The sequence below is a fragment of the Huiozyma naganishii genome, chromosome 3, assembly GCF_000348985.1.
Source record: "Huiozyma naganishii CBS 8797 chromosome 3, complete genome".
Classification (NCBI taxonomy): Eukaryota; Fungi; Ascomycota; class Saccharomycetes; order Saccharomycetales; family Saccharomycetaceae; genus Huiozyma; species Huiozyma naganishii.
The window spans coordinates 443,460-463,107 of NC_035924.1; the positions used below are offsets into that span (position 1 = coordinate 443,460).

Consider the following 19,648-nt stretch of genomic DNA (forward strand, 5'->3'; position numbering starts at 1 on the left):
CAGATTAAGAACTAACAACACCGTTCGTTATAATGCCAAGAGAAGAAACTGGAGAAGAACCAAGATGAACATCTAAGAGGGAATATTAGAAACTTTACGAACACAGGTGCTGTTCTACTCGTTTCAAATATATAAATACCCGTATACATAATTATTCATGGCATTTTGTAATAAAAGCAGGTTGTCAAGTTTTTAGGTCTTATCATTTTTAACAAAGGCGATTGGAACAGCACAGCATGCAGCAGCAGGTGTGTGGCATTAACATATATCAGAGATTATTTTATTGTAAAAAACACTGAAATCAGTAAGTTGAACTTTCAGATACTATCTAGCATTAATGGTGTTATTAGAGCTCATCATTATATGTTAATGTGATAATTTTACAGAAAGACGTTCTCGTCTAAAAATGGAAAATTATATTTAATATCACTAACCAGGGGCCTAGCTTGCCATGGCGCCCTGGCCAGTCGTGAAGGACATTGTGTATCGAATGCAATTTTTCGGCGTTATTTGTTTCTTATATAGTTATTTTGGTGGTCATGAGATAGGAAGAAAAACAAAAAAAATTTAAAAGTCGATCTTTTAGGGCTTTTGGCGGAAGAGAGAAAGGAAGATGTAGCTTGAGTGCAGATATGGATAAGTCTTCATTAACCTGTAATGAATAAAGGACATCCAGTTTTTTATTTGAAAAGTTTTTTATTCAAAATACTTTGGTTTTGGCCCAAAATCGTCCTCCTGGATAATTGCGCCAGCGTTCCTCGTTCGCTCCACGTACCGACATTCCTCGGTGTTTAGGATCTGACTAGCGGTAGGTCTACGGTTATAATTAGGATCGATCATGTGTTTCACTATTTTTTCTAATGATTTGCCGTCAATCAAAAACTTAGGTACCCACGCAGGTATGTTTCTATTTTCAGAACTAGATGTGGCTGCTCGGCTATTATTTGGTGAGCTTAAGTTCCTGCTGTCCCCCATTGCTGAATGCACGTTGAATTCAAAGTTTGTGTCGACTTTTGTACTCTCTGAGAAAAATGATTCGGAATGGATGTCATTCGAGCTCAGTCCACCCGCATCAGACAAATCTCCAGATCGTAGTTTATGCCACGCATTACCATTGTCCGGGAGTACAACATTTGCCGCAATCTCAACCATGATGAGTCCTAGAGAGAAAATATCAGCCCTGAAATCATAAATACTGTCTGAAATGATTTCGGGTGCTATGTACTCCCTGTCACCTTCATTCTCAAAACTTAAATCTTCCAGTGGTAAGTGTGTCGCCATACCAAAATCACCAAGCTTCAAATTCCCCTCAAACGTTAACATTATGTTTGCAGGTTTTAGATCAAGATGAACGATTTGACAAGAGTCGTGAATAAACCGCAATGCTAAGCAAAGTTCTACCATGATTTTCCATATTCTCCAATCATCCAGTCTTGTATTCTTCGCAACAACTTGATCTTGTAGAAATTTGTCAAGGTTTCCGTTCTCGTAATACTCGCACATTAGGTAGAAAGTATCCATGTGTTTCCATGAACTTATAAACTCGATAACATACTCCTTGCCTTCCTGGTCCAGAGACGTATCTTGAATCTCGGCTAATAGTTTTATTTCTTGAAGAATACGGCTCAAGGGGTTCTTACGGTTTGGTGTAAGCGACTTTATGGCATATTTTTTGCTGGTCTCTGGGAATGTTGCCTGATATACTCTAGAGAACTCTCCTTCCCCAATGACATGAACGTTACTAAACTTTTCGAACAAATGAGTATCGGGGTTCAAGGGGGGCTGTGTGTAATTAACCTTGGCGTTGATGTTCCGATTGGTTTTACTAGAGGGTAAATGAGTTTTTTGACCATCAGTATTTCCTTCTTCATATGACAGCCTTGGTTTCGTTCCCATGATGTTTTTCATCCTTGTTGGAGTCGATAGACATTGGTCTGAATCACTATCTAATGTCCTGATCGGGGATAATGATGCCCTTTTTGTGGAAAGTTTTAAGGGTGGAGGGAATTTCATGATGTATGATATTCGGTCATCATCAAAGTTTCGTTTATCATCAGTATCATTAGCCAGCTTGGTAGTTGAACCATTGTTATTGTGTGCATTGTTGTCATTATCTGTACCATATAAGTCGTCAGTGAACTGCTGGAGACTGTTGGACAGTTCAATGTTCTTAAGAACAGCAGAGTCTCTTGATTTTTTGATTTTTTTAAAAATGTTCAGTCCATGTTGTGGAGAGTGAGCATCATATTCGTTTGAGGCTATTAATTTATCATTATTTCGGTGGAACGATGGACTCAGTGGAGAGGTGTTTATTACAGTTTCTGAAAGCGGCAACTTTGGTACCGTTATGTTGAAAGGTGATTGAGAGTTATTGGGTTCCGCAAAACTGGAGTCACTGGTAAAATCTTCACCGTTACGAAACGCAGGGGAAAGCATTGGTCTCTCCATTAGAAACGGGCGGTGTGTATTGACTTGTTTTTCCATTAGAGGGTACTTCTTAACTGGGGTATTTGGTATCGTTAATTTTTTGGGGTATAGTGCAGAGGTTTGTTTCTGCAAGATTTTGGATCGTAGAGCCTTGGTGTGTATTGTGTTCGGATTCGGTATTGAAGAGGCGGTTACTGGCGCATTGAATGAATCAACCACATCATTTTCCTGGTTGGAATTAGGCCATTCCTTTTTCAGACTAGATGACGATTTGTATTTCCATTTCCTCAGCGTGGCCGGGTCCTTTACAAATGGTGATAACTCGGATTTGGATGCAGTACGTTTCAATGTCGGCGTAGTGGGATTATTGTCTTCAAAGGGGGACCAGCGATTTATGTACAGGCCAACATTGTCATTTTCTTCATGTATGTGTATTAGATTGGGATTTGTAGCACAATCCTCATTCATGGGTTGTTTTGTCGAATTTAAAGATAGATTCAAAGTTCTTGCACTTCGCGTTAGCTTTCGGTTTGAGTAAGGAAAAAAAGTGAGATTGTTATTAGTTGAAGGTGAAAGTCCGCGGCCGACTAAACTATGTCGTTCTATTGGAGAATTGTTTTGTTCGTCTTCGTTGTCACTACCTGAAATTTCGCTACTCGATAGAAATGAGTCGGTCATATGTATATTCCTGTCATCATCTGTGTTTGTTTCGGGGAACCTATTCCGACCGTCGAACGCGTCATTGGAATTCATTACCTCTGGTCGCTCAAACTTCGGATAACAGAAGATTTTTTTCAATTCACAGAAAGTCAATATCTTCTACGTGGAAGGGTGCTGTGGATTTTTAAGTTAAATGAAAGTTGAAACAAACTAGAACTGCAAGCATAAACTTAATCTATGAATGGAAAGTTAATGGCATAAAGAGCTAAAAGGTTGGATGTTGTGAGTAAAAGAAGATGAGTTTGCTCGTTTCAATGGGTGGACGGTTAACGGTCCTTGGATGTTCCGGTACTCCTTCCAGGTTTCACAAGAGCTTTCCAAATTCTTTTCAAACTCAAAAACACTCGGTTTTCGTGTTGGTGTTCACCAATAACAATGGTTGTTGGCGACGCGGAACGCGTGATTGTCCTATTTTTTTTGTTGTTGTTTTTGTTGTTGTAATGCTGCACTGTTTTTTACCTGCAGGACGTGAATTGCAACGCGAAATGCAGAAAAAAAACTCTCTAAAAGGTAATACACAATTACATCGCAAAGGACGTAAAACATACACTGCAAACTTGAGTACTTCGAGGAATTCCCCCCCTGTCCGATTGTACATGCGGAGGGCAACAAAAGGGTACACAATAGATTTGCAACTTCGTAGAAATATGCGTGTTGCGTCTGCAATACGGGCTCGTGCCGGTTCTTGCGGAATCCGGCAGATCGTTAAGGCGATTACAAACGACGGTGAATGCACCTTCTTTTGTTTTCCATCTGTCCAATGATACTTTAGGAAACTAGTGATACCAAACTGAGGGCGCTTCTACGTTTGGTGTCTTCAAGACTGCGACTCCCCCCACAGTGGAAGACAGTTCTAAACTCGACTCAGAATGGATTACGTAAATAGTGATGAAAATCCGGCCATCAGAAAGGAAAAAAATAGAACCGAGGAGAAAAAGCTACTCCTTTCTAAAACTTTGAGGTTACTTTCCCCGAGAGGGCAGCACAGAGCGGTATCAATTACGTTTGCTAATTGGAAATTGTTATATAGTAGTGGTGTCACTCCCCTTTTGTCATTATCCTCTATACAAAACGAGTGCGATACTGCAGTTACTTGAGATTAAACACTGAAAACTGCGCTTAAACGAGTGCTAATTTGGAAATCATGAGGGAAGAAAGAACGGAATACTTTGCCATTCTAACAGAAAAGCAACCCTATGAGGCTACTGAGGCGATTCGGATTAGATTATCCCAGGCAAAGTTGGTCAATAAAGACTTCTATTCGCTATTTAGAGATGTCGCTGAATTGAAGAAGCACTATGCCCAACAATTGAGGAAGATCATTGCTGAGAACGGAGACTTGGACGCCATTTTGAAGAGGCAAATGTTGGATAATCAGGTTCTGACCTCTGAGGAAATGTCTAACTTCAAATTCAATTCTCTAGGTGAATTGAATGACCTGTGGTCTACTATTGTTGGCGAGCTGAAAACGGATTTGGAATCCTCTACCCAGTTTCAAAAATTACTAGAGCATCAGATAGTGAAAACTTTAAAAGAGACTACGGAAACTGACCGCAACTGGGCAGAAAGTAAGAGGTTACATTCCAAGCTAAGTCGTATCGCTGCTGATATAGACATGTACTCAAAAGATCAAGGCCAACAGGACAGACTTGAACAAGCAAACAGCCAATGGGCATCAGAGGTACCATACCTTGTAGAAGTTTTCGAGACCTTGGATTACAATCGGTTACAAACTTTGAAGGATTGCCTATTAGCATTCCAAACAGGATTTGGCGATTACTTGTTAAACAACACGAAGAGCTCAGAAAATGTAATGGCTAAGTTTTTGGAATTCGATCCTAAGGATGAAATTTCAAGGTTTGCCCGTGATGCCAGCACTTCAAATTTCCTTTTGAGTGACAATTACGGTACCAATCAGCGTGCTGAAACACATAATGACTACTCAAACCAAACGAAAACTGCTCGCCATAATGCTTCGCCTTCTCATGATAAAAGGAAAAGTACGTTTGCGCAAATCGGTAGTCGTTTTACATCTGCCTCCACTGTTCTACATCACGATCTGATGAACAATGAGTTTTCGGACTCTGGAAATAACATGTCACTGAAGGATAAAAAGTCTTCTCATGGGCTAAAATCGAGAGTGGGGTCCATTTTCGGTAAGAAACTTTTGAATAAAAACAAAAGACCTCAGAGTGTTACCAATGATTCAATTTCTGAATTGCCGTCCTCTAACTCAGCACGTCACTCGCAAGGAAACACGTCGAGCCAATATAATCTTGGAGGTGATCATGCAAGACCACGCTCATCGAGTAGACCATACTCCATGCAAAGAAACAACTCGTCATCTACTGCTGGGACACCATTTGCTGAGGTAGATGAACCATCTCAACCAGTTAAAGACGAGCCAAAGTTCGCAGTGCGTTCTTCTATTCCTGCTTCCCCAGTACGGAACTCTCCTTCCAACCGCTTCTCATTGAATCAGCCTCCGTTGCAACCACAACAAAGACCGGCGCCTCTAGCGAATGAACCTCAGTTAAACCAGGGATTATCGCCCGTTGCTCCTCTTCCTGAAAACCCCCAGTTCGGACATGCTGTTGAGGGAAATAAGCCCCTACACATTCAGGCACCTGCTATCCCGCCATCCAGGAAACACACTGTCTCCAACCGTCTTCCACCTGGACAGTTATCTACGACTAGTTCTGTACCCCAATTACAACATGCACCATCTGCTCTGTCGAGTCAGGTTACCGGAGAACTGAGAGAACTAAACCCTCAAGCAACTGGCTCATCTCAATCCTTAAATGGCCAATCTTTGTTCCAACATTCGGTTTCCAACGGTACATCAATTGGGTTAAATGCGAGTGTTGCGGAGGTTATCAATGCGACGTTCAAGGAGGGTGTTCTACGGGACTCTCAGTTAATTGGTGAAATTGCTTTGAGTTATGTGCCAAACACCACCATGAACAATCCCGTACCAGTGGGAATCAATATGAAAATTAATAACGGTGTCAAGTTCGATAAGATTATGCTGAATCATGCATTTGTTGAACAAGTGGAAAAGGAGAGTTTCAAAGTGAACCCACAGTTCATTGATAACAGAACCCTTGGTGCAGTCAAATATTCAGTCAACGAACCTCTAGCGCCAGTTGTTGTTCATCCTGTCTGGAAGTTCGAACCACACCAGTCGAGTGTAGTCCTCACTGTAAAGATGGCCCCATTTGTTCCTGAAAGGGTGAAGCAGTTAGTATTGGAAGACTTTGTCGTTTTTGCCTCCATCGAGGGTGCCAATGTGGACAGTGCTTTGTCGAAACCTCAAGGTTCATTCAACAAAGAGAGAAAGAGAATAACTTGGAAATTTACACAGCCCCTTGTTTTGACAAGAGAATCAGGCGGCGAGAGGTTGATTGCAAGATTTATAACAGACGGTTTAGCCAAAGAATCTGCTAAGGGTGTTGTAATAAAATATAGCATTCGCGAGCATGAGGGTGAAAATATTAGTGTAGGGAGCGGTATTTCTTTGGAAGCACAAGAGTTGGACGTGGAGAATCCATTTGGTGGTGACTGGAAAAAGGTTCATACAAACACAACGCTTGCTGCCGGGAATTATATTGGTTTAGCATGATCTCTCTGTACACTTCTTTGCAAGTTTGTAACTTTATGTGATAAATGAAATTTTATATTGAAGATAAGGCGTTCCTCTCTTTTGGTAGGTGTAGTATATATCTGTAATGTGTATGAATGAAAAGTTTTCGGAATTCTGGTTTTTCGATTTTTGTTGGGATTTTGTTTCACAGCAACGCACACAGTTAGGGCCCAATAGTGTTAGCAGAGAGGGATCGGCTTAGCCACGATTCTACAGAAATGGAAGCTTTAGATTGGATACTCTCTAAGTAGGCGTTGGTATCCTCTGAGAATCGCTCTTGATGATGTATCTGGTCTAAATCATTTGGACCTTCCCAAAAAACTGATGGAATTGGCCTGAATTGATATTTCGTATTACGACGAATATTTGTACGACAGCGAGAAAGATATGGCTGTAAAATTCTGGAGAGCTTTTTCATAGCTTTTAGTTGAGAAGGGGGTAATGATTCGAATGTAGAATGCAAATAGCCCATGTGTAAAAATATGGAAGCTCCGGTATCTGTATACTTTTGTAGGTAATCGGACTTACTTCCAGTCAATAAATCAATAATATTCAGCTCATATGAGGATATTGATTGAGAATCCTCTTGGTTTTCAGTTGATAAAATATCGGAGTTATATTCGTCTGAAGCATACGAGATCTGATTGCACCACTTATCAACCGGCGTTGAAAGAAGATTGGGCATGATTTCAATAAACAAAGAAGGATCTTCAACGGACCCTGAGCAACTGGACAAAATTTCATGTTCTTCCTTATCAGAATTAACAGATTCGCCGTCCACCACATCAAAGAAATGTTCCTCCTCATTCCTTCTGGGGTAAGAAACTGTAACCTGAGTTGAGTGTGCCTTAGGGTAATTTTTCATCATTTGGACTGCTGTTATAGTGTATATGAAGCAGTTGATGTGAAGATAAGCCCTCGCGGGACGTATCATTTAACCTTGGCTTTATTTTTAAAGGGTGATATTTAATCTTTTTTTTTATTCTCATCTAAAGAAACTGTGGTAAAATCTCTCAACAGTCTGAACGTTAGAGATCTGCAAAGATGTTGCATAAAAATTCTAATAAGGCCATTAAGTAAGAACACTGTATATACTGAATATATGCTCTATGTTATTCAATATTTTGATTATTTTGCGGTAACTACTTTTAGGGGATAATGGAAAGCCTAATAACTTCTTAACGCTTCTCAACTTCTAAACGTCTTCATGTAGGCACTGAAAGGTTGTTTATGCAACGCTTTCTGGGTAGCATATTTCTGTCACTATATATTGACGGTTTCATTAACAGTAAAGTTTGTTTACGGAAATAGGAAGTGTGGTGTTGATTAAGCTTTGGGGTGAAATAGATATTATGAGCTGATATGTAATCTTAAAATCCGGGTGGTAAAGAATCACGTTCAGACTGTTTGTAATATTTAGATATCGTGTTCACCACTTTCTGTTTTCAATTGGATGTAATATTTTTTTGTGGATGATTGATTAAGGTAGAGATAGGTACTTCTCCGTTTTATAGTTATCTCTATGTATTTTGAACACTGGGTGAGGGGATTGCCTGGTAGGGGTAATTATATTGCATATGGTTTTATTATTAATTACAGTATGTTGTATCATCCTAAAGCTAAACGTTACTATCACACTTTTTAGAGTTTCTTGTACAATAGTTTATATCATTTTCTTATTTTTATCTTTATCAGTTTATTTCAGATTTATTTCTTAATAATTCACTATTTATTTAAACAAAACAATGAGAAGTATCGAAGAGATAGAAGACAGAAGAAACGGGCTGTTTCTGTTAAATATCGTCTTTTTCGCCGTGACTATCCGTTTTGAGTAGAGATTAAGAGATGATTTAGGTTAAGTTGACTTCTTAATTATACTATTTAAGTATAAGGTTCGATGGTCTCTTCTGTATGTTCAGAAAGATAGAGACCAGTACTATGGATATAACTAGTCTTTATATATGTGAGAATTTCCCAGATAATCTCAGAGTAGTATGTATGTTTCACAATGTAACATATTAACTTCCTCGTGGGATTAGTGTTATACGTTTCATAGTTGTCACGTATCATTATCGTTTCATATTCTGTTTATGCCTATGATGATATCTTATCACCCCTATAATAGTCATTTTTTATATTCAGCAGTTTTTGCAAACTAACATAAAACTCAGAGCAGTCAAAGTTACCAGATTGTAAGCATACCAACTACTGTAAACATAACCGTGCTTCATGGTTCCTCTGACACAAAAATGCCGAAGAATTGTGAATGAAACGAGTAGTAACCTTGTATTGGGTAATCAGCCATTCCCCCTTTTTTAAGACTAAGCTGACACTACTAACTAGAAAGGGTTAGAACTTTGGCCTTGTTGTCTTAAAATCAACATAGTAAAAAATTTATGTAATGTGCATAACGTTGAAATGAATTCCCACATTTAGCTTACGAGGCATTTCCGAGGTCCTATCGATTAATAATGAGAGTCATCTTTAAACAATATTTCCTAGACAAGGGTGTAAACGTTACGGGTCTACCAAGAGCTTCAAATATCTTTCCTTACCATTTTGCTCTTTTCTAACGAAAAGAACAAATACACATTTTTTCTATTGGATCTGGGATCCTGCCAAATGTGATAAATCAAGATATATGAATAAACCAGAGATTCAGTATGATATAAATGGTAAGACCAAATCATGTCATATTACCGATGCCTAATCTTCTGGACTGTTTGTAACGTTTTCCAAGTACCCACCACGTGACTGCACTACTCATAGCTCAACTTAGTTGTAGAAAAAAAGAAGAGCACACACACTGAGATGAACAACTCAACGTGGCTGATTCAACAGCTTGCCCATCTTCCCAACAACCTGTGCCTCCATATCGAATCAAAATGGATAGACCGTACGCCGTATATGAATCTCCAGACATTCCCTCAAAAAAATTCACTGTAGTTCCAGGAAACCCGCGTTATGAGACAACTGATGGTGTAACGACAAGGCCGAGCGACCACGTATTAAATGCCGGGCAAATAGATAGGGACAAACCCTCTGAGCCGAAACGGGAAGCTGACGGATCCGAGCAATTCACTAAATTAAGCCAATTGAGAATGAATTTAACGGGCCTGCAGGACGATATTAACGAATTCCTCACGGAACAAATGGACGTAGCCAAGGCCAAGAAGGCCAAGTTGGACTCTTTGGAGCAAGATGCCCGGATCGAAGAGGAAATCAACGGTCTGCTAGATGGTAAGGACGACGATTGATGAACGGAGTAGCAACCTCCACTGTAGACGGTATGCATATCTTTTATTATCTGTAGACAGTACATAACCAGCAAAGTTCAATAGCATTTATACTTTTTTGTGGTAGCGCCGTGCATACGTTTTTTCCTCTCTTTCTCGTACAACAAGATGTTGCAAGAAAATAGAGATTGATTGATCTAAAAATATTCTTAGTTTCTTCACAATGGGAAGTGGCATCGTTCGAAAGAGATTGTTGTGGGTTCTCAGATTTGGCGAGCTGCTTGTCTGACTGCCGTGGCTTATACAGATTATTCAGACTAACAATCTGTCACGGTACGCCATTGAGGGAAATTTGCAGGTTTGTTGCTACTTATTGCTATCATCGCACTGGTAAAAATGGCGTTCAAGCCTAAGGGTAAGTCGCACCAGCCTCCAACTTGGGGGTTTGGCCTTCCGCCTCTGAATAATATGAAAAAATCATTAGGAAGGAAGAGAAAATGTGTCAAGTGGTCTGCCGGTCTCGGTGTTGTCTTCTTTGTTGTTTTCATTATTTTGCATGGGTTTCCTGGATCGAAAAGAAATCCAGAAACTTCAATTGTTCCAGCACATGGTTACTATGTTAATGAGGTACCCGCATCTAGCCAATTGATATTCCCAACTGTGGAGCATACTCCAATATTGAAGGATATGGGGATCAGGTCTTTATTTATTTTGCGTATGGAGGTCGACGGGTCGAAGAGATACGTTTATAAGCCGAATGATGTTCCACTGCCAGACGAGGAGAAAAAAAAAATTATGAGCCAAGAGACTTTGGCTAAACGTGCATTTTTAGATCATGGTAAATTAGTTTATCGCAGAGAAAACGAACTCAAAACAGTTATTGTAAGCTTGATTGATTTCGAGAACGAGGATCTAGATAGCATTATCGCCGTTGTCCAAAACAGAGTAGACTACGCCCAGAAGCACAACTATGGTGTTTATATTCGCTGGATACAAGAATTTATACCAATTTTAGCGGAACAAGATCTCTCTCGGAGCGGAGAGTTCTGTAAACTACTGGTAATGAGGGCCGCCATGCATGCTTTCCCAAACGCAGAAAACTTCCTATTTGTTGACAACAAATCTTTGATAATGAATCTCAAACTATCTGTCGAAAGGGATATCTTGAATCCCAGTACATTGGATCTTACTTTAAAGAGAGACGTGTCAGTCTCAACAAATTCACCAATCAAAACGTACACCAACTTAGACCTGAAGTCTGTTAAACTGATCATTCCCCAAAATAACAGGGGCGAACTTGACATATCCTCGTTTTTGGTCAAGAACAGCGTGCAAAGTAAGGCGTTCTTGGAGTACGTTTCAGATCCGCTAATTAGGGATTTTGACGGCATCAGTATATCAGAGGCTATAAGCCATGTGCTACAATGGCACCCCGAATTGCTCTCTCGAACAGCCATCGTGATCTCAAAACTAATGTCAAGCGAATACGATGCAGAGACGCTGCTTGATGAGAACCAGAACTCGTTCCACTACTCAAAGGGTGACTTCGTTGCCCATTTCAAAGACTGTGCAGTAAAGGGAACGTGCAATGCCGACATCACAAACCTGTACAATAAACTCCAACATAATCCCTCTTCATAATATGTAACAAATATAGACTATCATTGGTAAGTCGGACCTCTGCTTCCCTGAGTTCGAACAAATGAGTTATGGGCGTTCGCATCATTTCCCCTTCATAACACTAAGAATATAACTAATGCATCGTTTTCTATTTACATATGTGGTTTGTCCAAGATGAGTTCCCTTTGGCTCATCCGTAATTTAAGGATTCGTTTTTTTATACGCTGCAACCGCAACTGCGGCAAGATTCCTTTTAATGTCGTGCTTATTTACGTCGTGTGTGTCCTCCACCTCTCCCCACCTGTCAGTTTGATAAATAATTTCTAATGTGGCGGCTCTTTCAATCTCGTCTAACGAATAGGTTAAGTTTTTTTGATGCACGGGATTGGTTTTATTTTCAATCAACAGGATCCCACATATAAAAGATTTCGTCGTTAAAACGGTTTTTTCAAAGAGTGCTAGATTCCATGGTGACAAAGAGTTCAGGTACTTGGTAGCAGACTCAACGCAATCTGCAGATTGCATGTTACTCGCTATACCATGAACATCGGCGTCGAGTATTTTCAAATGTACTGTTTTCTTGGAGAAATTATCAGTCAGAAACTGTTCAACTGCTTTGATAATTGGCAAGTATAATGTATCCTGTTCTTCTCTCAGGGCACCTTCGAATTCGTCCCTGGGAGAGAAAACTAATAAGGTGTCTGTATCCAAATACCTCAGTAGATCCTTATTTATTGTATGTCTATCACCACCAATTTTCACTACCAAATCAGGAGCTGCGTTTACTGCGTTCGAAACTTCCAAGTCAATGCAACGGGATACCAACGAAGTTAGGGGCAATGAGTACGGTTTGACAGACAGGTCTGGTAAGTTCGCCCATTCTTTCCTGAGCAAACATGCTAAAAATTGGTTACTCTTCGAGACAGCTAGTGAATTACCCATGGGGGTCCTTATTGATTTAGAGTCTAATTGTATGTGCGTCTTCCCAGGTTCTATACTCTCATTCAATGACACATCTTTCCAGAATTTCGTACCCGTCTTATCCAGTCTATTGGTCTCCGTTTGAAGGTTATTCTCCACGGTGTTATCAGCACCAAGCGGGCTAGTATTGTTTGGTGACGTTGGTGGTACAGCATATGATCTTATAAACCGTGGTGTTTCGAAATTCCCGAGATGCCGCTTTGCCAATAGTCTATAGCGCGCTCCACCGAATCTCCCCACATTCCTGCACAGCGTGCTAACTCCCGAGTTCATATTTTGTGGCGATGGATCAAGTATCAGAGTAGAGATTTTAATTGCTTCATCCAAAGATATTGTTCAAAGTTGTAGGTTTTCTTATTTTCGAGATTCGTTGCACTTCAATTTGTTGAAGTGAACTATTGCAGGGACTACTTATAGAAAAACATCAGTCCAGGCCTCCCCTCTAGCAAAATACCATACGGACAATTGGAAATGACGACCCCACAGTTGATGCAGGAAATGACGGCCAGTCTGCGGAGTTACAAAGTTCAATTGGACACCGTAAACCAACAGCTGTTCCACATAGAAAGACAAGACAAGCTTGCAGCTGTTACTGCGAAAGAGTTGAACTCATACCCAACAGACCATGTGTGGAGGTCCTGTGGCCGGGCATTTATCTTACAGGAGAAGGACAAGTACGTTGCCGATCTCAGCAGCGGTGAGGCAGCGCTAAAGGAGCAAATGAAGAACTTGAAGATCAAGCAGAATTACTTGGAGACGAGTGTTGAGAAGACAGTTGGTAACTTGAAGAAAGTATTGGGCAAAAACGGTGAGTGAGATCGCCTGCAATTTCAGTGGTTAATAAACCACGCGTATAATTAAGAGAGGTGTATAAAATGTACAATATATATCGGTTCAATAATAGCAAGGGCACGGCATAAGCGCGCCTTTTATTAGAGAAGCGCCAATCAGCGTTGTCCCGTTGATCTTATTCATACAGCGCTGTAGCCAACTCTTTGAGAGGAGGACCTCGAGCCAAATATCTTGGACAAGACCTCTTTACAGAATTCTGGGAGTGCCACGACCAACTGTTTAGAGCGTTCCGTGAACTCGGCCCTGAAATCATCCATGTTCCCTCCTCTTGTGTTCATGTACGATGTTACCAGTAAATATATCAAAGTGAACAGGATGGCGTAAATGAACACCCAAGAAAACCAAGACCACCCACTGCCCGCATTTTCCTTCCTTTTATCATCGTTACTGCCGCCATTACCGTCACCGCTGTTGTCCCCATTATTGGGTGGTGCATCCTGGTTTTTCTTCAAGCAACCAGATGGACCCCTCAGTGACAACTGTATTTTGTCATCACTCCAAGAACTCGAGACAACCTCGTCTGTCTTCATGTTATTGTTGCAAGTGAAATCAACTGTCGCACCGACAACATACTCCCCCCATTTCGCTCCATCCAACACCAGATGCAACCTGCCCTCATCCTCATTGACATTATACGCCAAGTTATCCTTGAAGTCGATAACGTGCGTGAGGATCGGATCTTTATCTTTCAGAGTAACCTCCGTGACTCCGCATAAGACATCGCGGCTATCGCACTCCTTAAACCTTTCATCGTCTTTACCGTCACCATCCTCACACACTCTCAACCACCACTTGTCCTTAGTGGTGCTTGGCGGCGTGTTCCTCTCCACTTCCCCGAACAGAGCAGCCTGGTCAACCTGGTATTTCTTCAATATATCGTGAGAGCCACATTTTATCGAGTGCACAAATGGGAGCACCCCAGCAACGGCCAATATGGAAACCAGATTCAATCTCATTGTTTATCAAAGCCAGTGTATTCCCTGTAAATGTATCCCAACTGGCCACGACCCTTTAGTCCCACCCCTTCAGCGACAGAACTGCTCTGTGCGAAGTGCAACGGGTCCAAAAACGGCCCTTTTCTTCAAAACTGAGATTTCCAGTACATTTTTCGTTTTTTGGGTACAAATATTTGCACCCAGACATTTCTTAAAAAGTTTTGTGACTGTTTTTTGCTGAAAAAGAAATTTGAGAGAAAAAGATAAATCAATTTCCCGATTAGGTATTAAGTACTGCTTTCCTCGGCACACTGGGTGGGGGGAGGGGGGGGATGCCCTCTGGGAGGAAAGGGCGGGGCGGGAGTGGCACTGACGAGAGGAGGGCTCTGCCTGGGCTTTTGCCTAGCTCTTCCTTCCGGCGGTGGTAATGCAGACCCGTGGGAGGGACGCAAGGAGGGTTCTGGAAACCTGTCTCGTTCTTTGGCAAATTTCATCTGTACTAGATGTCTTGTTAGGTGCATTGACTCTTGCTAGTGCTGTTATCTGTTGTTGTTTGCTATTTTACATAGAGTTCCCCCTTAGACCACACTCCCCCAAGTAATACATCAACAGCAATGGCTAGATACGGTGCTACCTCCACTAACCCAGCTAAGACCGCCTCTGCTCGTGGTTCTTACTTGCGTGTTTCTTACAAGAACACCAGAGAAACTGCCCAAGCTATCAGCGGTTGGGAATTGACCAAGGCTCAGCAATACTTGGACCAAGTTTTGGACCACAAGAGAGCCATTCCATTCAGAAGATTCAACTCCTCCATCGGTAGAGCTTCCCAAGGTAAAGAATTTGGTGTCACCAAGGCCAGATGGCCAGCCAAGTCCGTCAAGTTCATCCAAGGTTTGTTGCAGAACGCTGCTGCCAACGCTGAAGCCAAGGGTCTAGACGGCACCAAGCTATTTGTCTCCCACATCCAGGTCAACCAAGCTCCAAAGCAGAGAAGAAGAACCTACAGAGCTCACGGTAGAATCAACAAGTACGAGTCCAGTCCATCCCACATTGAATTGGTTCTAACTGAAAAGGAGGAAACCGTCAAGAAGGCTGCCGAGAAGAAGATGGTCAGATACACTTCCAGACAGAGAGGTAAGATTGCCGCTCAAAAGCGTATTACCGCTTAAATAGGTTAAAAATTGTAAATTTTTAAAGTTATAAGTATTAATATCATTATCATCTCAATATAAAAGAAAACAGACGTACCGTTACCCATGCAATGAAGTGTAAATAGTGAGCTTATACATGTACTTTGAATCAGTATTAAACCATGTTTTACCTCATTTACAAAATTCTGTGGGGACAGTATCACTATTTCCAGATCTATAGCCTTATTGGAGCTATGGCTAAGAAATTCAGTTCTATGTACATATTAAAGAGGAGCTCCTATCTTATTGTTAAGCAAAACTTATCCCGTAAGAATGCCAATTGTAGCCGACGTAAGCTACTCCTTCTAAATGTTTTTTTAATAAAGATAGAAATATTACACTGTCGATGGTCGCTAAACCATTGACACATCATCCAGACCAATATCTATAAAAGTGTGGAGCCTCGAGAGAAATCGGTTTGATATCTGACTCGCTTTTACCCTCGTTAGTTGTCTCAGCCTCGTTGTCGTCTCCAACTGTGGAACCCGTAGCCGCGGCTGATTGGGAGGCAGAACCAATACTTAGACTCATTGGTTGAGCGAGCAGTATCCTCGCTTGTTCGACATGAGCGGACAACTTCTGTCTCTGCGCCTCATCTTGAACAGCATCCGTCGTCTTGCTGAATTTCTCTAGTATCTGGTGCGCACTTTTAGCGAACGACAACCTTTGAATCAAAAACTCCTCCTGTTTCCGTTGGAGCAACTTCTTTTCTAGCTCCAGTGCTTTCTCCAATTTATCGAATGTAGCTAGTTTCAGGTTAACTTTGTGAGATTGAATCTGCACGAGTTTATTCGCCAACTTATTTAGCTGTCTCTCCTCGTTTGTCGCAAACACTTTGGAACGGACACCCAGGGTCGCCAGCGCTATCTCTGTGGCTTCCTTTGCTGGAGATTTGGAAGAAGTGTCAACAGTAGGTTCTTCTTTCGCTTTGTCGACAATATCGGCTTCCACCTTGTTGTCGTCATCGGCTTCCACCTTGTTGTAGTCATCATCTTTCACTTTGCTATCTTCATTAGTTACCACCTTACTATCTTCATTGGCTTCCACTTTACTGTCGTCATCAGTCTTCGTCTTGCTATCGTTGTCCAGTTTTGTTTGGCCCTCTATTCCTGGAGTGTCACCCTCTTTTGTGGCGTGTAGCGCTTTCAAGCCACGGTTAGTCATCGCTTGGACGACTTTAGGATCGACCATCCCGACTAGGAATGCAATTGTGGACAACACCGGGTTATCACTCTTGGAGAAAGGTAAATGTGGGGCGTACTTCAGAGGACCCATCCCTGTTGCCGATGCGCCGCTGTCCTGGAACAGGAATTTGTCCTCAATAGGCAACTGCAAAAACTTGAGTATGCAGTGCTCTGGGGTCCTTGTCCCCACTGTTTTGGCAATCTGATACCAGTCCGGGCCGTTTGTCTGTATTGCCTGCAAGAGGCTGATGACTTCGTTCTTTGTCCAGTCATCCTCGTCTGTGGATTGTAAGATTTTAGGTTTCTTTGGTGCTCGATCCGAGATGCCCGTCTCCTCGTCGTTTGAGAGTTCTCTTTTCAGCGACGTGCTTGTCGTTTGATCGGTCTCTGCCTCCACAGACGGCGATGGTTCCGTCGATTTTGCAGTGGGTTGTGCTCCGTATTTTCTTTCCTCCTCCTTTAAGTACTTATGGAGTGTACTTCTTGGGTTATCAACGTCCATCATTTTCTTCAATTTCGACATATCGGGCAGTTGCACTGATGGTTTGTAACTTTCGAAAGGGAAATACCCTCTTGGTGCGTCGTGTTTTGTCGCGTACTCTCCCGTCAGAGGTGGTTCAATATTTTTGGGCAATACTTTTGCGTCTACTTGGTAGTTGATGAGCCCCCATTTCATGAGGAATTTGTGGACTCTGAAGAGTACCGCCGCGTCCCCCGAGACGTTTCTTCTTGCTGCCGTGACACTAAAGTATTCGTTTGGGTTCAGTCTGTACGAGTTGACCATGAAGTTTCTGTACTTGACGTAGATTTCTGGTGTCTTTGACGCTATTCTGTTCGTAAAGAACTCTGGCAGGGACTTTCTTTCGATCTGGTGAATCTTTGTCAGGTGGAACCAGGAGGCGTAGTTCGGTATGACGATCTCGTGAGATTGTGGGACGCACAGTTCCTCGTCCTGTTCAATCCCGTTCCTTGATTCCTGCGGCCCGCCATTCTCCGTCGCAGGTTCTTCTGTTTCCTCTCGGGGCGTTGGAGGAGCGTCTTGCAAAGTAGCAGGTTCATCTTGCATAGTAACAGGTTCATCCTGCAAATTAGCAGGTTCATCTTGCATAGTAGCAGGTTCATCTTGGACATTCGCAGGTCCGTCTTGCATAGCGCCAGGTCCGTCTTGGTCCATTGGATGGCCGTTCTCAAGTGTAGTAGGTCCATTCTCGAGTGTCGTAGGTTCGTTTTGGTCTGTCGGAAGTCCGTCTTGGTTTGAGTGCGGTTCGTCTTGGGAAAATTGTGGCCCATCTTGTAATGTAGCAGATTCGTCCTGCAGTGTAGCAGGTTCGTCTTGGCCAATAATAGGTTGATCTTGTAGCGTAGCAGATTCTTCTTGGTCAATGACAGGTCCGTCTTGGTCAACAACAGGTCCATCTTGATTGATAACAGGTTCCTCTGTCTGTTCAGTTTGTTGTGTGGTAGGATCATTTGCTAGTCCTGTCTGTTCTTCTTGTAGCGTAGTGGGTTCTTCCGTCTGCTCTTCTTGTTGTGTAGTGGGTTCTTCCTGTTGTGTAGTAAGATTTTCTGGGAGCCCTGTCTGTGCTTCTTGGCCATCACGCGTTTCTGGTTCATCCATGTCCATAGGAGAGTCACCTTGGGGTGTTGCACTCTGGTCTCCCCCAATAAGAGGCCCAGTACTCTCCTGAGTCCCCGGATCCCCATTCCCAGGGCCCCCGCTCTCACCACTGCCCAGCTGCATCACACCCGCATCTTCCAAATCCATAACTCTCGCCGCAGCCGCCGCAACCAGCCCACAACCACCAACAACAGCAACACCAACTGCGAGTCAACGCCGTCTTCGACTTCAAATCGAGGCCTCAGAAACGCGCTGAGAGACCGGGTTACACCGCGTTGCAATTTTTGATGTCGAATTCGAATTCGAAGAAGACGACGGTTGCAGTTGTTGTAGTGGTTGGTCTGATGGTGGCAGGACGGGCACGTAGCAAGCTGAGCAGGATGTTTGCGGTGGATGCAGTGTTTGTGCGGGTGGTTCTGATTGTGGCCGCGTTTATTGGTGTTGTGCGCGCCGATGTGGCGATCGTGGCGCCCGAGAAGGGGAAGACGTTCTCCCCGCAGGGGGGCACGGTGGACATATCAGTGAAGTGGGCCGATGACGGGAACTACCCGCAATTGGACAAAGTGACGTACTACACGCTGTCGCTGTGCTCCGGTCCCAACAGTCAGATCAACTGTTTCTTCCCGATCCAGAAGAAATTGGCCCCCTCGGCGTTAGAGGAGGAGAACAGCGGTGGGAACCATTACTATTCATTCGACGCGACTTTCTCCGCTGGTGTCGTTGGGTCAGGGCAGTTTTATTTGCAAGTGTTTGCCTTTGTCGAGAACCAGGGGTACACGATCCACTACTCGCCGAGGTTCGTTCTGACGGGGATGTCTGGCCAAGTGACGACTTTCACTTACTCGGATACGATACAACCCGCTGGGCAGACGTCGATCCAGACAACAACAACACGCACGGCGGACACCTCCATCGACTCGGCGTCATTTTCCGTGACGTACACGAAACAGACAGGTACGAGGCGGTTCGCACCAATGCAGTCCAAACCGGGGACTCGCGTCACGGCGACCTCTTGGTCGAGGAAGTACCCAACAAGCGCGGTCACGTACTACTCCACGTTCCGCAAGTCCCTCGACCAACTGACCACAATCACCCCAGGTATCTCCTACCTCATCACTTCGGACTTCAACTACGCGACACCGGCACCGATGCCCTCGGACAACGGTGGGTGGTACAATCCATCAAAGAGACTCTCGCTCACAGCAAGGAAAATCAGCTTATAAGTACATACATACATACGAA

The 19,648-nt window shown here is 42.8% G+C and overlaps 12 protein-coding genes across 12 annotated transcripts; 7 read left to right on the forward strand and 5 right to left on the reverse strand.

The window, feature by feature from the left end:
* Positions 1 to 696: 696 nt before the first annotated feature.
* On the reverse strand, positions 697 to 3,180 carry SWE1 (tyrosine protein kinase SWE1; the record flags this gene model as incomplete). Its single annotated transcript, XM_022606936.1, has 1 exon — positions 697 to 3,180. The coding sequence occupies one exon, from the start codon at positions 3,178 to 3,180 to the stop codon at positions 697 to 699; it is 2,484 nt and encodes an 827-aa protein (XP_022463582.1).
* A 203-nt stretch (positions 3,181 to 3,383) lies between these two features.
* KNAG0C02260 (uncharacterized protein) lies at positions 3,384 to 3,911 on the forward strand (the record flags this gene model as incomplete). The annotated part of the gene is made up of 1 exon (XM_022606937.1): positions 3,384 to 3,911. One exon carries the CDS (start codon positions 3,384 to 3,386, stop codon positions 3,909 to 3,911), a length of 528 nt encoding a protein of 175 aa, XP_022463583.1.
* A 380-nt stretch (positions 3,912 to 4,291) lies between these two features.
* Positions 4,292 to 6,769, forward strand: SYP1 (Syp1p; the record flags this gene model as incomplete). Its single annotated transcript, XM_022606938.1, has 1 exon — positions 4,292 to 6,769. One exon carries the CDS (start codon positions 4,292 to 4,294, stop codon positions 6,767 to 6,769), a length of 2,478 nt encoding a protein of 825 aa, XP_022463584.1.
* Positions 6,770 to 6,953: 184 nt separating this feature from the next.
* On the reverse strand, positions 6,954 to 7,658 carry KNAG0C02280 (uncharacterized protein; the record flags this gene model as incomplete). The annotated part of the gene is made up of 1 exon (XM_022606939.1): positions 6,954 to 7,658. One exon carries the CDS (start codon positions 7,656 to 7,658, stop codon positions 6,954 to 6,956), a length of 705 nt encoding a protein of 234 aa, XP_022463585.1.
* A 2,017-nt stretch (positions 7,659 to 9,675) lies between these two features.
* On the forward strand, positions 9,676 to 10,047 carry GON7 (chromatin DNA-binding EKC/KEOPS complex subunit GON7; the record flags this gene model as incomplete). The annotated part of the gene is made up of 1 exon (XM_022606940.1): positions 9,676 to 10,047. One exon carries the CDS (start codon positions 9,676 to 9,678, stop codon positions 10,045 to 10,047), a length of 372 nt encoding a protein of 123 aa, XP_022463586.1.
* Positions 10,048 to 10,422: 375 nt separating this feature from the next.
* On the forward strand, positions 10,423 to 11,667 carry MNN11 (alpha-1,6-mannosyltransferase; the record flags this gene model as incomplete). The annotated part of the gene is made up of 1 exon (XM_022606942.1): positions 10,423 to 11,667. The coding sequence occupies one exon, from the start codon at positions 10,423 to 10,425 to the stop codon at positions 11,665 to 11,667; it is 1,245 nt and encodes a 414-aa protein (XP_022463587.1).
* A 180-nt stretch (positions 11,668 to 11,847) lies between these two features.
* On the reverse strand, positions 11,848 to 12,900 carry ATP12 (ATP synthase complex assembly protein ATP12; the record flags this gene model as incomplete). Its single annotated transcript, XM_022606943.1, has 1 exon — positions 11,848 to 12,900. One exon carries the CDS (start codon positions 12,898 to 12,900, stop codon positions 11,848 to 11,850), a length of 1,053 nt encoding a protein of 350 aa, XP_022463588.1.
* A 198-nt stretch (positions 12,901 to 13,098) lies between these two features.
* On the forward strand, positions 13,099 to 13,443 carry PFD1 (prefolding complex chaperone subunit; the record flags this gene model as incomplete). The annotated part of the gene is made up of 1 exon (XM_022606944.1): positions 13,099 to 13,443. One exon carries the CDS (start codon positions 13,099 to 13,101, stop codon positions 13,441 to 13,443), a length of 345 nt encoding a protein of 114 aa, XP_022463589.1.
* Positions 13,444 to 13,598: 155 nt separating this feature from the next.
* On the reverse strand, positions 13,599 to 14,435 carry ATG27 (Atg27p; the record flags this gene model as incomplete). Its single annotated transcript, XM_022606945.1, has 1 exon — positions 13,599 to 14,435. One exon carries the CDS (start codon positions 14,433 to 14,435, stop codon positions 13,599 to 13,601), a length of 837 nt encoding a protein of 278 aa, XP_022463590.1.
* A 593-nt stretch (positions 14,436 to 15,028) lies between these two features.
* RPL17B (60S ribosomal protein uL22) lies at positions 15,029 to 15,583 on the forward strand (the record flags this gene model as incomplete). The annotated part of the gene is made up of 1 exon (XM_022606946.1): positions 15,029 to 15,583. The coding sequence occupies one exon, from the start codon at positions 15,029 to 15,031 to the stop codon at positions 15,581 to 15,583; it is 555 nt and encodes a 184-aa protein (XP_022463591.1).
* A 390-nt stretch (positions 15,584 to 15,973) lies between these two features.
* SWI3 (Swi3p) lies at positions 15,974 to 18,553 on the reverse strand (the record flags this gene model as incomplete). Its single annotated transcript, XM_022606947.1, has 1 exon — positions 15,974 to 18,553. The coding sequence occupies one exon, from the start codon at positions 18,551 to 18,553 to the stop codon at positions 15,974 to 15,976; it is 2,580 nt and encodes an 859-aa protein (XP_022463592.1).
* Positions 18,554 to 18,786: 233 nt separating this feature from the next.
* Positions 18,787 to 19,629, forward strand: KRE9 (Kre9p; the record flags this gene model as incomplete). Its single annotated transcript, XM_022606948.1, has 1 exon — positions 18,787 to 19,629. The coding sequence occupies one exon, from the start codon at positions 18,787 to 18,789 to the stop codon at positions 19,627 to 19,629; it is 843 nt and encodes a 280-aa protein (XP_022463593.1).
* Positions 19,630 to 19,648: the final 19 nt, after the last annotated feature.